The 17,583-nt window shown below is 42.8% G+C and overlaps 1 protein-coding gene across 1 annotated transcript in view; it reads left to right on the forward strand.

The window, feature by feature from the left end:
• Window positions 1-17,583, forward strand: part of MACROD2 (mono-ADP ribosylhydrolase 2) — a 2,142,907-nt gene that overhangs the window by 2,075,354 nt on the left and 49,970 nt on the right. Inside the window, exons 9-10 of the mRNA XM_044291259.1 lie at window positions 5,160-5,234; window positions 8,901-8,984. Of these exons, the coding sequence (XP_044147194.1) occupies window positions 5,160-5,234; window positions 8,901-8,984 (159 nt within the window). The remainder of the gene's footprint in view (window positions 1-5,159; window positions 5,235-8,900; window positions 8,985-17,583) is intronic.

Here is a 17,583-nt window from a genome sequence, read left to right on the forward strand (position 1 = left end):
GATACTTCTTCCACCCACCATGGAGAGTCAAACAAGTGATCCCACACTCCCATATGTCAACCGCAATTAGTGTCTCAAGAGGTTCATGATGAGCATGAGACACAGTTGTCAATAAGTGAGGTTCTTGTTAGGTCAACAAGTCAGGAGGATGACCAGAGTGAGGAAATGGAAGAGGAGGTGGTGGACGATAAAATAACTGACCCAACCTGGGAAGGTGGCAAGCCGAGTGAGGACAGCAGTACAGAGGGGGAGGGATCCGCAGCACCTCAACAGGCTGGAAGAGGCAGTGGGGTGGCAAAAGGGAGAAGGCAGGCCACACCAAACAGGCCCGCAACTGTTCCCCGGAGCACCCACTTGCGGCAATCTCCCTTGCCAGGGGGTAGGTGTTCTGTAGTCTGGCACTTTTTTTTAGGAAAGTGCAGACATAAAAGAATTGTAATTTGCAACCTGTGCCATACAAAAATGACACTAGCAACCTCACCACCACCAGCATGATCTGCCACATGGCATCAAAGCACCCTAATAGGTGGGCCGAACGCCTGGGTCCACAATCAGTGTCTGCGGGTCACACCACTGCCTCCTCTTCCCCTGTGTTACGTGCTGGCCAATCCTCTGTCCAAGACGCAGGCCCGGATGCCTCCCGCCCTGCACCTGGACCTTCACAAGCACCATCATCTAGCACATCCACTTTTGTGTCCCAGCGCAGCGTACAGATGTCCATACCCCAGGCCTTATAACGAAAGTGCAAATACCCAGCCACCCACCCACAGGCCATAGCACTAAATGTGCACCTTTCCAAATTGCTGGCACTGGAAATGTTGTCATTTAGGCTTGTGGACACTGAGGCTTTCCGCAGCCTGATGGCGGTGGCCGTCCCTCGCCACTTTTTTTCCTGGTGTGCCGTCCCCACCTTACACCAGCATGTGTCCCGTAACATCACCAGTGCCCTGACCAACACAGTTATTGGGAAGGTCCACTTAATGACTGACACATGGACAAGTGCTTTTGGCCAGGGACACTACATTTCCCTGACGGCACACTGAGTGAACGTTGTGGAGGCCGGGAGTGAGTCATATCCTGGGATGGCACAGGTGCTACCAACGCCAAGGATTGTGGGCCCCATTTCCATCAGAATTTCCGCCACCACCTACATTAGTGACTGCAACCCCCCCTTCTCCTCCTCCACCTCCTCCTCTACTTCCACCTCCGAATTCTCATCTTGCAGCACCAGTTAGCCATCAGTCAGTAGCTGGAAGCAGTGTAGCACATCAGTGGGGAAGCGGCAACAGGCCGAGCAGAAACTAATTTGCTTAGTTGACAAACAGCACACCGCTGCAGAGCTGTGTCAGGGACCAGCCTGAGCTGTGGCTCTTGCCACTAAACCTATAACTAGGCATGGTTATGTCTGATAATGGCCGTAACTTGGTGGCGGCTTTGGAGCTCGGCAAGCTCACACACATACCACGCTTAGCCCACATGTTCAACTTGCCTGAGCTACTGATGAAGGTGCGTCGCGTTTGTGCCCATTTCCGTAAGTCATCTACAGCTGTTGCCTGCCTGGCAACGCTGCAGCAGCACTTTCCGGCAATTGCCAGCTCACCGACTGTTGTGCAACGTGAGCACGCGCTGGAACTCCATGTTCCACATGTTGGCCAGGCTTTGTGAGCAGCAGAGGGCAGTAGTGGAATACCAGCTGCAACATGGTCGTCACCTTTCCAGTCAGCTTCCACTCTACACAAGCGACGAGTGGGCATGGATGTCTGACCTCTGTGAGGTTTTACGCAACTTTGAGGAATCAAAGTTGCGTAAAATTACCAGCATAACCATCCCACTTCTGTGTCTACTGAAACACTCGCTGCCCATAATGAAGGTGGATGCTTTGCATGTGGAAGGGGTGGAAATGGGGAAAGACAGTACACAGGGTTATAGCCAGACCAGTGAATTGGATGATGCTGAGGAGAAGGAGCAGGAGACGGTTGCCTCCGCTACAGAGGGAGGTTGCCTCCACTACAGACCCATAGCAGGTTTATTCCATCTGTTCAGCGTGGATGGGCCGAAGAGGAGGAAAAGGATGAGGAGATTGAGAATCATCCTCCTGATGAGGACAGCGAAGTCTTGTCTGTTGGGACTCTGGCACACATGGCTGACTTTATGTTATGCTGCCTTTACCGGGAATCCTCGCGTTATACCCATTTTGACCAACACCGATTACTGGTTGTTCACCGCGATACTAGCGATGATAGTGTTTTATTGCTCTGTGAATTATTTGGTTGTGCTATTTCAAGGGAAGAAGGGAATACTAGACGGTGACACGGATGATACCGTCACATTCACCCTTCTCGACCTCCGCTACAAAGTGGACTTCTCATATCTCATTCCTGTGGTGGAGCGGACTAGCAAAATGGTGCAATACCAGATGGTCCTTGTTGAAAAATTGTTTCAAAATTTTCCAGCTGACTACGCTGGCAGCAGAGTATGTAGTTTCTTGGGCAACTGAGGAGGAGAGACGAGGGGAACACACAGCAGTTCCAACAGAGGCCAGGCAACACTCTCCAAGGCCTTGGACAGTTTCATGACACCCCACCAGCACCCTGATGCGCTGCCTAGTGTCACAAGGAGGGAAAAGTTTTGGAAGATGGTGAAGGAGTACGTAGCAGACCATGTCATCATCCTCAGTAATCCCTCTGTGCCTTACAACTATTGGGTATCCAAGCTGGACATGTGGCACGAACTGGCACTCTATGCCTTGGAGGTGCCGGCCTGCCCTGCCACCAGCGTTTTGTCAGAGGGGGTATTTAGTGCTGCTGGGGGCATAATAACTGATAAGCGCTTCCGCCTGTCAACTGAAAATGCTGATAGGTTGACTCTTATCAAAATGAACAAGGCCTGGATTTCCCCTGACTTCTCTACTCCACCAGAGGAAAGCGGCCGAACATAAAGGCACTTTAAATGTGGCTTTTATGGTGTATTGAATACACTGTATTCCTATGCACCCCTTCTCCCACAAAAAACTGAATATGGTTCAATCTTCCTTTTCTCGTCCTCCTCCTCCATCATATCAACATGCCTATAAGGCTACCCTATTGTTTTAGATGGTCAGATCAGCAGCAGTCCCTCGCCCCTAATGTTTTAGAGGGTCAGCTCAGCATCAGACCCTCACCCCTAATGTTTTAGATGGTCAGATCAGCAGCAGGCACTCGCCCCTAATGTTTTAGATGGTCAGATTAGCAGCAGGCCCTTGTCCCTAATGTTTTAGAGGGTCACCAGCAGGCCCTTTCTCCTAATGTTTTAGAGGGTCACCAGCAGGCCATCAATAATAATTTTTCAAGGCTGTGTGTGATGCCCTCCTTTATGTGTAATAAAGGGTGTATTGGAGTGCCGGTTCCTTGAAATTTTTGGCAGCCCTTTCCCTTAGTGCATAGGCTTTATGAGTGGTGTCCCACTACCTCAACAATTGTACCACAATGTGAATGAGGCCCTCCTTTATGTGATATACAGGTTGTATCAGAGTGCCTCTTCCTTGTAATTTTTGGCAGCACTTGCACTTTATATACAAGTAAATATACAGGAAAGAATGTTTCCGAACAAATTTTCCTCTAAAATCGATTTTACCTATTATTGTCAGTCTGTAAAAGTGGAGTACTACTCGGACAACATTGTTCCCAGCAGCGACCTGGGAGTCCAAGATGCATCCAGACATCCTCACCATGCTGTTCATGAACCATTTCAGTGGTGTTTCCATCAATTTCTGACCTTTTTCTGTGAACCAGACACCCTCCCCTCTTCAGAGCAGGGGGTGCCTGGTTTAATGCTCGGGTTCTCTCTTTGACTTCCATTGTGCTAGGGTGCTCTGTAGAGCACCCGAGCATCCCAAAGTGTTCTACTCGAGCACCCGAGCACTTTGGTGCTCATTCAAGACTACTTGTTGATCCTTGTTGGACATGTGGTGACACAGAGGCATGTGTCCACTGCAGACAGTTAGTACAGACAATTTCCTCATTGTCATGTGCAAGGTGCCGAGGGGCTGCCAGAAATTGGCTGCTGCGGTCACCTGCCCCTGTGTCAACATGTTAACACCATGCTAGGAAGTAGAGAGCAGTGGGTGACTGGGCAGCTTCTGAATGGAAGGTTTCAGTGAGGTATGTTTTTTTCTATTATTTTTTTTTATAACATAATGAGAGCAGTCTTAAATTTTTTTGTTTGAAAAACCTATTTAAACTGGATCTGTGGGGTTTCCTATATCCCTTATTTGATGGCAGCATATGATAGTGGGGAGCTCACAGATATATACAGTAGTTTTATATTAGTTGGTTCAGTGTTTTCATGTAAAAAAAAATTGTCACCAGGATAAAAATACCTAAGATCATATGGAAGGCCTAAAGTGTAACTGTCATTCTTTCCTTTTTTTTTTTTTTTTTTTTTTTTTTTTAATGTGTAGGGGCAGTAATACTGACCATTTTGGTAATATACTTTAATTACTGAAATTGTATATTTCTATTAAAAAATATTGCTCTAAAGTGGCCCATTTTGTGCCTTAGCAATGATCCCTGTCTTCTGTCTACTTACTTGTGGGGACAAGCTCCACACTGATTGCTGCCGACCTACACATTACAAAATTTTTTTATTTTTTATTATGATAGTTACACTTTAAGTCCTGGTTTCCCCACCCACACGCAATGATTTATAGCTATGTCTGCATGTATGCTAAACAGGAAAAGCTAACAATAAATGCTTTCTTATTAGCTAAATACTTTTGCAATTGAACAGAGCTGTAACTTGAAGCTCTTGGGTCCAATACAAAATCTGTAGCAGGGCCACAATCCACCACATGGCATTTATAATGTTGGTCTTCTTGTGTTGCAGAGGTCATCATGTCCTTTTGGGTGCCAGGGTCCACTTGCGACTGCTACTTCTACAACATTCTACACCTCTACAAGTGGCATTCCCCGGCACCTGGTGCTTAATGTATATCTGTCAATGACACACCGGGCTTTATAGTAAATGCCAGTATGCTAAAGCCATTTTAAATGTCATTGATGAATATACTGTAGATAAAATAAAGGATTCTGAAAATGTCATTAAATTGTTAGTATCACTACTGAACATCTGTTTTCTGTGATCATTAATTCCATGTTTTCAACTTTCATGTGCTAATGAAGATGCAGAGGAAGACACTGAAGATAATAAGAAAGAGGAGAGGCCCCAACTCAGCAAGAAGATCACTGAGGATGTCAGTAAGTAGATGTCGAAACTCCGCTGATGCTTGTATTCATGAAACAAAGCAGTCACCGCTGGATCAAGGTCTATTGAGGCCAAAACATTGTGTGGGCCACTCACTGGAAGGAATAAAATAGAGAGTAGCCTATGTTGTAATATAAAGACATGACAAAGGAAGCTCCTCCTAGTGATAAGATGGGTAAGAAAAAGGAAAGCTTATGTGTATGTCCACACAGGACGCAATTCACATGTGAATTTGTCTCAGATTATATGGATTTGCCATGTTTTTTCCATGTACATTGCAAAGGATTTAATCTGGGGTAGAAATCCACAACATTAATTGAGATTTGTGACTAGCTTGCATGTCTCTTTTCCTGAGAATCATTATGTAGGAACATAAGCACAGCAATAGATAAAAATCTTATTATGAAAAAGCACTGATTAAACAGTTTGAGGCTACCACCAAGAACTTAGTGAATAAAAAAATTGAGGGAAATTGGGGAAAAATGTAAGAAAATTAATACATCTTAAGCTTTCCCAGAAATCCAGAGGGATATTGCCTGGCCTACAATACTCAGTTTACGCACTATACATAATAGCCACTCTCCGTAGTATTAAAGAGTATCCCCCAGAGAGTGCTTATATTTTTCTTTCTCTCTCTCTCTCCTCTCTTCCTCATCCTTAGGCCTCATGCACACGACCCTTTTCTTTTTAAGGTCCGCAAAAACGGGGTCCGTAGGTCCGTGATCCGTGACTGTTTTTTCGTCTGTGGGTCTTCCTTGTTTTTTGGAGGATCCACGGACATGTAAAATGAAAAAAAAATCTAAGTCAAGTTTGCCATTGAAATGATAGGAAAAAACGGACACGGACCACGGACACGGATCACGGACACGGATGCCAATCTTGTGTGCATCAGTGTTTTTTCACGGACCCATTGACTTGAATGGGTCCGTGAACCGTTGGCCGTGAAAAAAATAGGACAGGTCATATTTTTTTCACGACCAGGAAACACGGATCACGGATGCGGCTGCCAAACGGTGCATTTTCCAATTTTTCCACGGACCCATTGAAAGTCAATAGGTCCGTGAAAAAAAACGGAAAACGGCACAACGGCCACGGATGCACACAACGGTCGTGTGCATGAGGCCTTATTTTATACACATTCAATTGAATTGGTCAGTTTTCAGTTCGGGTGTTGTCCATTCTAAACTCACATAGCACTCAGAAGTGAAAATTATTTGCTCAAATAAACCCTTACAGTTGCTTATTGCGCAGGTCTAATGAATGTTAAATCATCAAAAAAAGTTTGGAATTTATTGCTCTGGATGTCAGACAGCATGGAAAGCAGGAGCTTTTAGGTCATCAGGGCATTAACTGTTGATGACTCCTCTTTGAGTCCTCTCCATTATATGAGTTAGTACGGGAGTCCTCTCAATGCATTTTACTGCTGGTTCGTCGGAGCACAATGTTGGAATGCAATTCAGTATGTGGATAAAAATGACATAACCAAACTCAGCATCACTTACACTATATACTGCTTACACTAGCTTGCGTGTTTCGGAGGAGTTCAGGATTAGACTTTTCCAGAAACAGTGCTTCATGCTTCTTGTGTTAATGCTTGTCCTCATTTGTGTTAATGAGCTGCAAGACCCATTCCCATGAATATATGTGGCACTATTTCTGAAAAAAAAAATAATAATATTTTTTTCAAGTTCCAAAAACCCCTTTAAATGGACTATATGTTGAGGGCACTTATTGTATGTCATAATAATAATAATCCTTGATTAGTATTTACAATAGAAGTAGTGGCTCCTTCCCTAACGTGTATTATATGGTCATCCATTTAGCTTATGAGCTAGTATATAGTACATATAGTAAGCCACCAGAATACTTTTAGAAAGGGGTTGTCCCCATTGAAGAACCCCTTTAAATTAGAGAGTTCCAGCAGAATTGACCCTTTAAAACGTAACTTTTACTGATATAATCAAATAAAATAATACCAACTTTGTGATTCACCAGTGAAAAAATTGTGAAACAAACGATATAAAAATATAAACACTGTTTACACGGGGTAGCCACCTAGTGATCTGGTTATAGAGGTATGGTGTACACAAGGCAGTATACAGGGGAGTGTATAGATGTCTAACCTGTCCCTACTCTCACCCTGAATCACTACTCAGGGACGTCCCTTGATGGTGGAAACTCCCTGTCCTCGTTCCTGGACTGACTGCCCTGCGTATACCCTCCTCTCAATAAGCGATACCTGGCTGTCCCGTATAGATAACGGACATTAGCTGTGTCACAGTTAATTGATACCTGTGCAGATCACAGCCCACATAGATGAAAAACTGAGACAAATATATACAGGTGCAGAGGAAAGGATAGATCCTACAGCACCGTTATGAGAAGCCTAAAAGGAATGTCTTTATGACAATATGTCGCCAGGCTATTTCTCATCAATACCCCAACGCATTTTCTCCTATTGCTAGGTTCATCAGGGGGTCAGAAGACAGTCATGGGTAAACCGTTACATAGAAAGATAGTTAAGATATACTCATGATACATGTGGAGGACATAGGATCGGATACGCAGATGCTGATGTGTGTATGGGACCAAGCGGACCATTAGATACATCCCACTTATATTCCTGGACAGCCAGCTTGGTCAAAAGCCCATTTAGATGAGGCCATATTATCCAAAGAATTTCTCTAGCGTCCGATGACTTCCTATGCCTCCAGATGGATACCAGTATAGTACTAGTATCCATCTGGAGGCATCCAAGCTTGCTGTCCAGGAATATAAGTGGGATGTATCTAATGGTCCGCTTGGTCCCATACACATATCAGCATCTGCGTATCCGATCCTATGTCCTCCACATGTATCATGAGTATATCTTAACTATCTTTCTATGTAACGGTTTACCCATGACTGTCTTCTGACCCCTGATGAACCTAGCAATAGGGGAAACGCATCGGGGTATTGATGAGAAATAGCCTGGGGACATATTGTCATCAAAACATTCCTTTTAGGCTTCTCATAACGGTGCTGTAGGATCTATCCTCTGCACCTGTATATATTTGTCTCAGTTTTTCATCTATGTGGGCTTTGATCTGCACAGGTATCAATTAACTGTGACACAGCTAATGTCCGTTATCTATACGGGACAGCCAGGTATCGCTTATTGAGAGGAGGGTATACGCAGGGCAGTCAGTCCAGGAACGAGGACAGGGAGTCTCCACCATCAGGGGACGTCCCTGGGCTGAGTAGTGATTCAGGGTGAGAGTAGGGACAGGTTAGACATCTATACACTCCCCTGTATACTGCCTTGTGTACACCATACCTCTATAACCAGATCACTAGGTGGCTACCCCGTGTAAACAGTGTTTATATTTTTATATCGTTTGTTTCACAATGTTTTCACTGGTGAATCACAAAGGTGGTATTATTTTATTTGATTATATCAGTAAAAGTTACGTTTTAAAGGGTCAATTCTGCTGGAACTCTCTATACTTCATGACCCCTTCATAAATTGTTTATTAACTCAGCTGGATATTTACCCCTTTAAATTACCCTGAACTAAACAACTGCATATCATGGATTATGTTCAGTAAGCTTAATAACAAAGACTTGATCACATGAAATTGATATAAATGCAGATTTTATTTTTTCATATCTCTATACAGAAGGAACAGATAAAAATGCACAATCACCTCCAACAAAGAAATGTAAAGCCAAAAAGACTGATATACAGGACAAACCAGATGATGGTGAGTTACAAATAAAGTAAATCTATGTATAAGTAATTTATAGGATTAGTAAATCTGGGTTCTTCAATTTAAATCAATATTTTTGGGAGAGTTCAGTGACAACTGGATTCTACCATGGGCCCAAGATAACAAGAGTCCAGCAACAGCAAGGCTTAAAGTCTTCAACAGGGGGCTAACTATTGGAGCAGCAAACCTCTTACTGCTTGTAATGTCCTTAATCCTGTAATAAAAAGGGAAAGAACTAATCCAGTCATTATAATTCACCTATAAGACCCCTTTCTTCTTTATGTTCGGCTCCAGGTACTGAGCTGACCCCGGAACTTTGGCTTCCTAAGCTAGTCCAGTGTTTGATTCCTTGGACAACATCTAGTATAGATGGAACAAGAATACAGTTTAATAGTTTCAGGGTTGTGGTAGCAAAGGCACTAGAAAGTAAGGCAAAAATATACAGGTGATGGTAGTCTTGGGATACTGGAGTAAGCATAGTCAGACTAGCAGAGTTGATAATGGAGGATGTACGTCTGTGGAGTAAACAGGAACTCAACTGAACAAGCCAGGTAGCATAAGTTAGGCAGAACAGATACACAGTACTATGGAGCCATCTGAAGAGTAGTCAGTGAAACATAGGCCACAAGTGGCAGATTATATGAAGTGGCAGAATTTTTTGTGTTAAGCATTTGGTTTAAGAATTCTGGTTGTTATTTTTATGTTTCTGTGTCATCTGTATTTAAAAAAACTATATATAAATCCTACAGTTTTCACACTAAGCCTAATTATAGGCTGACAGTTGCTGTCCTATAGAGATCAAAGGCAGGATTGCAATGAAAAACAATACTTTAAGGGTCCATTCACACGTCCGCAAATGGGTCTGCAATATCGGGAACGGGTGCGGACCCATTCATTCTCAATAGGGCAGAATGGGATGCAGAGAGCACACGATGTGCTCTCCACATCCGCATTTCTAGAGCGCAGCGCCGAACTTCCGGGCCACGGCTCCGCAAAAAAATAGAACATGTCCTATTCTTGTACGCAATTGCAGACAAGAATAGGTAGTTCTATGGGGGGTGCTGGCCGGGTGTATTGCGGATCCGCAATACACCACGGACTTGTGAATGGACCCTTATATAGTGAATACAGGATCACACCATTCATAATAGGCGATGTCACAGCTTATCTACTCCTCCTCCCTGCACAATGATGTCTGCACAGGTCAGAGAGCATGTTTACAATATTTTCCCATACATCTCCTGTCTATTGTGAATATGGGCCATGTGGCCACTGTAAAGCATATCTCTAAATACAGCTCAGGCAAGATGACAGTCCCCATAATCATGTACAGAAAATAGGATGCAAAATCTACAACCAGAAAATAGTAACAGATTAGAAAAAAAAAAGAATATGAATTATATATTTAAGGGGATACATTTCCTTTATATGACAGATCTGACTGGTTACACATAATTATTCTTTAAATAACAAGGCAGAGTTGCTGAACTTTAACAGAAACAGATATAACAAAAGAGACCATCTCCAGAAATTATATTCACCAATTAAATGGGTTGTCCGAGTGTTTAATACTGATTACATCTCCTCAGGATAGGTGATCAGTATCTGATCGTGGGAGCTCTATGAATTGACCATGGTACTCCTCTGAGCATTTTTCCTAAAATGGCGGCTATACATGTTACAAAGTGAAAGTAAGAATACTGGGAACGTATGGTGGTATGACCCATAATGGCGTGCAGCTAGCCAATCAGCAGATAGCCATCCCTTGTGATGTCACAGCCCTATAAAAGCCTCATTCCGCGTGGTCGCCGCCATTTCACTATGAATTGAGCATAGGGAGAGACATGGGAAGTGTTAGAGGCAGTGTGTTAGAAAGCTTTCAATTGTAGAATATTGAATAGGGAGATTGTAGGGAGAGTTTTTAGACACTGTAGGGAGAGCATAGTGAGACTGCAGGGACAGTGTAATTGCCCTGTGCATCTTGTTCACCAGTCATAGACTTACTATGTATCAGACTTATTGTCAACAGGCAGTCTAATATACAGGCACGTTTATCTAGTTCACCTACTGTGCCATTCATACTTAATCTGTTCTGTTATAGACACATTGATTTATAGATAAGCAATTCTATTAGGTTCTAATTCGCAAATTGGGTGATACACCGGTCTCATTCAACTATTTGTGGCATGCCCACATTGATATTTAACTGCTTCTGTTGGCCAAACAGCTACTGTGATTTCAAAGTCTGTGAGCAGTGCAAATAAATTGATTCTTAGCACAGCAGAGTTGCCCACTAGTTGATCGTTGTCTTTTATCTGAAAAATTATTCTTTTAGTCAAAACATTAGTTTTGTAGCAAACAAATTAGTCTATTAGCGAATAAATTAGTCTGCTCTAGTATTACAATCAGTGATGGCCAGTTCGCAGTGTTCGCCAGCGAACACATGCGATCTGCCATCTTAACTGACAAGTCCAGCGAGGCACAGGTAAATCCTTACCTGTGCCTGTGCGCGAGCCGGTCTGATATGAAATGCGGTCTCCGAGAACAGGCAGTTCCGAGAATGGCCCCCGGAGGCTGTTCTCGGAACTGCCTGCTCCCGGAGGCTGCATTTCTTTTTCAGACCGGCTCACGCACAGGCACAGGTAAGGACTTACCTGTGCCTTGCCGGACTTGTCAGTTAAGATGGCAGATCGCATGTGTTTGCTGGCAAACACTGCGAACTGGCCATCACTGATTACAATGCCCGATCCCTATGACAACGATGTTGAGTGGGTAACCCGCACCTGTTGGCAAAGGGTAGACACACGGTGATCCCTCCAGTGCAGCGAGTATGCAGCTGTGGACATGTAAGAGCATCACAGAACAGTTAGTGCTGAACACCGCTTGGTCCTCTAGGAAGTTGGACGTGAAACGCCTGGGGTCAAATAACTCCTTGCATTGGGGTTAAAGCAAGATGGGCCAAACTTGCTGCATGGATCAAACATGGCAGCTGGATTATTGCCTTTCAGGAGGTTTGCTGTTGGTTATCGGAAAGAATCACACAAATCTTTCCACCCACTCGACCCAAATTCATCATAGCTAATACATTCTTTTATGATTCATTCACACGTCAGTGTTTTGGTCCGTGATTTCCATCAGTGACTGTGAGCCAAACCCGGCACAGATATTCAATTTATACCTTATGTCTGTGGAGCCTCCAATCCTGTTTTTGGCTCACAATCACTGATGGAAATCACTGACCAGAACACTGACGCGTGAATGAGGCTTTAGTCAGTGTTTGGTCAGTGTTTTTAAACAGTTTTTGATCAGAATTTTTAAGCCAAAAGCAGAAGTGGGTTTAAAACACAGATGAGATGCAAATAATTCCATTACATTTTATATGTTTTGGCATAAAATAACTTATCAAATACTGATGCAAAACACTGACTGTCTGAAAGAGGCTTAATGGATGCTCAAAATACAGGATTGTTTTATTTTGTTTTGTGTTCTTTTGACAGATCAGAAGAATGGTAAAATAAACAGTGATGTTAACACAGCCTTACTGCCACTGCTGCTATCCTGACTCCCCACTCTGTCATAGGGCCACTTTTGTCACGGTTACTGCCACTGCTTCTGCCACCACCGTAACTGTGTCATGGGGCCACTATTGTCACAGTTACTGCCCCTACTGCTTCCGCCACCTTAACCACTGTGTAATGGGGCCACTACTGCCGCTGCTGCTGCCACCGTCCCCTCTCTGTCATGGGGCCACTACTGCTACTGCCACCATCCTCTGTGTCATTGCACCACTACTGCCGCTGCTGCTGCCACCATACCCTCTCTGTCATGGGGCCATTACTTGAATCTTGGGGCACTGCCCGGTTAAGTCCACAGCGATAAATTTTATTGACCTATAATACTGATGCACAGTAATTCCACAGCTAACAGAGGGGATTAGTTATGAATCTTGGTGCCCTGCACAGTGATGGCGATAAATTACAGCTGCCTGTAATACTGATGGCACAGTACCCACAGAATGGATTAACTATGAATGTGGGTGCACTAAAACATAATGCACATAGCAATACACTCTCCCTGCACTGTCCCTGCAGTTTAAGTTCCAAGCTTTCACACTGACATTGAGCCACCAATTGGGATTCATATGATTAGGCAGCGTGGCCTGATTGGTAACTAATTAATTTAGAACAATTACAACTTTGGTGAATCGCCCAAATAGATTTTTCAACACTTTGCTCATCTCTCATTTTCACAAATATGCCATTTTCTAGACATTATGTCCACTCACCGTAGCTTACCTGAGTCACCATCAGCACTGGATGACATTAAGGAAAATATATCTAAGTTGCTTCAGCCAGCAGAAAGAGCCAAAAACCTTTTACTGAAAGCGGAGGAATATATTTGTTAGAAATGACTGCATGATTAAACAGAAAGCTGAAGATAAATTAGTTACCACCTTTTTGCTCAACATTTTCTAGTTTCTATTATGCATAATTATGACTGCTGTACTTTCTGTATTATTAAAATACATATTTCCCTTCTCCTAAGTAATTAAAGAAGCCCGAAAGTAGTGACCTTTACAGAAGTTTACTGAACAATTAGGCAACTTTCCTTTTTTCTCTAATCACTTAGAGGCTGATTTTGTGGATTTATCTTAACGGAAGTATCACTAAATGTTAAGAAACTGTTAAGAAATGCTAGTTTCATAAGATACAACATAAAATTATAATATGGTTATCTAATGTACCGTAGCCTCATGACAACACAAAATAACAACATGTTCATGTGCAAATTATTCATTTAAAAGTGATTTTAAGAAAAAATAAACTTAGGGGGAGAGTTTTTATGGGTTTACGCAAGTTTTCTTCTGTAGAAAAGTGGCAATTTTTGCCGAACATGCTGATTTGGTACACAATTTGTGACTTTTTATCTTTCTCTGACACCGTTGACACTTAAAAAAATGGGCAGAACATCGGTGGGAGGAGGCAGGCTGTGGGCAAAATCTCTTTAGTCTGACTCATTTAACAACATTTGTGCCAGAATACCGGCGCACATTACACCAGAAATCTGTTCCAGCTCTTGGCAGCAGTAGATTTTAGTTCGGCCTAATATTCACCTCTTAATAATTATGGCACATTTCACACCAGTGCAGGAGAAATTAAGACCCACATACACAGCCCCCAATAGTCTTTCATTCTAGTTTAAGTTTATGACCCTTTATCAAGCATGTATTCAGACACCCAATAGAAGGCAGAAGCATGGTCCTGTCTTAGGAGAGCCCTGAATACTGTGAAGTCACCACCACCCTCCAGGCCCAGCACAGTATTATTGCTCCCTTCTAAGATAGGATGTCTAAATGGATGCCTGATGAAGGGTCAATGGAAACTAGAATAAAGCCCCTAATCATGTGGTACCATTGGGTGCTGGGGCCCGATGATCGCGAAAATGAGGGGCCTCTGATCCCCCATTTGAATAGAATGGCGATCAAGCATGCACGTTGCCACTCCATTTAGCTCTGGCGGGGCTTTCAGACATTGCTGGGCCATAGTTCTCATTTATTGTCGGAGACCCAGGTTAGCGGAGTTGGTGAGGTCACTCAACACTGTACCATCAAAGTGCGAAAAATAAAATGTGCTTCAGTGATGACAAGCAAAGATTAAAATGATTTTGTTTCTTGAAGGGTAAACAAGAAAATTCTTTTTTTTTTTTCATAAATTTTTTAATATTAGACATACTAATGCAGACCCCTATAGAGCACACGAGAAGCGTTAAGTGTCAGGACAAGTGGCTCTTAAGACTGAGCAAGAAGATTACTATAAAAAGTTCAACAAGTTTGTGTCTGAAAATAGATCTGCTGCTGGTAATTGACAACATGACACCACTGCCTCTTCACATTTGTCTGTAATTTGTGACAAATCTGTTTATAGACCCCATGTGGAGTTCGGATAGAAACCTTTTGGTAACTGGTTGGGTAATTTTACTGTTTAGTTCTGCATTCATCCACTTGATAAGAACCCTGTGTATAATAGACTGCATCCTGGTGTCATCTATTAAGTGACAGATAAGCTATTGTTAATATTGTTGGGCGTGAATATTAGAATCGCGAATATCGGCACTTCGAGAATATAGGGATATATATATTTAGAATATAGAGATAAATATTAGTATTTTCGAACATTCTAGTTTTTTATTTATCTGAACCCATGATCCCTCCCAGCTTTCCTGCTTGTGAGCCAATGAGAAGGCTGCAATGTCTTTGTCTGAGCTTAGCAACATCCCTAGCAACCAATAGGAGAGGTGCCCACCCCTTACTATATAAGAACCTCCCCAGCAGCCATTTTCTGTAGTTTTATGGAGTTCTGAGAGAGACAGCAGTGTCATTGCTGTGTTCTGTGATTTCCACTGAATACATTAGATAGATAGTTAGTTAGCTTTTATATATATATATATATATATATATATGTATATGTATATTACAGATAGTTAGTGGGAGATAATCAGTGTAGGTTATATCCTGATATAGTGTAGCTGATAGGTTTCAGTGCAGGGTGTTAGGTAGTTTGATAGGTTCTGCTGTCCATACATACATGCTACATACATAGTGCTATGATGTCACAACAATACATAGTACACTAATCAGTAATATGTAGTCAGACCTGATAAAATGTGAAGTTTTACGTATTGCGCCAAAATATTTGCATCATTATTGCCGATTAGCGCAATCACGAATATATTGGAGCACTCTATCTGCATATAAAGCAATTTTTAATGTTCTGCCGTGCCAACCATTTTCTCCAGTCTCAGGAAACTTCTAGCAGCTTGGAAATTGTAGCAAAAGTGACCCACGCCTGTATTGTGAGCACATTACGCGAACATTATATTGCCGATTTTCACAATCAAGAAAATATGACGAATATTCTACAGCATATTTGTGAAATTTTGCGAATTTGAATATTGCCCCTGCCGCTCATCACTTATTAACAGAGACAACTCTCGTACTTGCTAACACTGTAAATTCAGGGCTTATAAATCCTTCCCCCCAGGAAGGCCCCCATCTGGATGGGACCTACTTAAGCTCCACTCATTTTCAACCTGGGACAGCCCAAATTTGACAGAACTGTCACTGAAAATTAGGGACAGTCTCTGCAGATTTGGTACTGTTGGTAACTGCGAACTCTTGGGGTCCAAGCACAGATGTAACTATAGGAGGTAGAGTACTCACAGTCACACCTGGGCCCTAGGACATAAGGAGGCCCCAAAAAATCCCACTGCCCTATAAGAATTTTCCAATATTATTAATGGTAGACATAGGTGGGACATCTATACAGATTTTGTACTGGGGCCCTGGTACTTCACGTTGCACCACCAGTGGGGATTCAGTAAACCGTGGTGATCAAAGCAACATTTACTTTCTCTATTATGCATCATTACTGGATCCAGTTTACTTTAGACTTAAATCCATTTGCTATGAATAAGTTCTCATATGGAGGTGATATTGTGCAATAATATATACCGTATTTTTCGCCCTACAAGACGCACCGACCCATAAGATGCACCTAGGCTTTTGAGGAGGAAAATAAGAAAAAAAAAAAATTGAAACAACAGTTGTGCTTTTGGTGGGTTTTGAACTAATGGTGGTCTGTGGATGAGACTATTATGGGAGCATCTGTGGATGGCACTGTTATGGGGGAATATGTGGATGGCACTGTTATGGAGGATCATTGTGGGGGCATCTGTGGAGTGCACTGTTATGGGGGCATCTGTGGATCTTATCTAATGTGTCATCCACAGATCCCCCCCATAACAGTGTCCCTGTGTAGTGAATGGGGGCCGGCGTCTAGTTCTGTAATGGCAGCGGGCCCCGGTGCAGTCACTGTATTCTACTACACCGGGCCCCGCTCACTGTTGTATAATCATATCTAACTTGTGGGTATTATTAAAGTATTCAAATCATCTTAAATCTAGCTCTGTACTACTTACTACTAACTTCGTAGCAGTCAGGAGGCCGGGCGGGCGCTCGCAGCATGACTCAATACATCGTGCACCTGCGCCGCCTGCTTTATTCATAAAGTGGGGCATCAGCAATGGGGTTTCTCCCCATTACACGGGTGGACCCCGTCCCACTGTGACCATAAGCGTTGAATGGTTTAGGACTATGTGGTAGTCACATATCACAGTGTGATTCTACCAGTGTCCATGTACATGTCTAATAGCCTATCTCCCGGCTTTAGTGATACACACATACATAACCACCGGAGTTTTCTCCATTAACTAGTTGGACTGTGAGCGTGGGATTCATTGAGGTGTTATAAGAATTACTTATTGCAGTTATCTACTTCTGTGTTCTGACAAAGTTAACAAGATTATTTGCGACAGATTGTTGAGATAGTCCATTGCTGATGCCCCAAGCTATATATTACCATGCGATATTGAAGTTCAATGCCCCAAACTATACATTATCATGCGATACATTATCATGTGAGACTGTTTGTCCTCCTTGCTTAATAGGAGGATATTTAAGCCTGGTAATGATCTATTGTCAGTTGCTTGTAAAAGACCGCTCAGGTCGAAACGTCACATGAATTTGATGGAATAA

The sequence above is a fragment of the Bufo gargarizans genome, chromosome 4 (genome assembly GCF_014858855.1).
Source record: "Bufo gargarizans isolate SCDJY-AF-19 chromosome 4, ASM1485885v1, whole genome shotgun sequence".
NCBI lineage: Eukaryota > Metazoa > Chordata > Amphibia > Anura > Bufonidae > Bufo > Bufo gargarizans.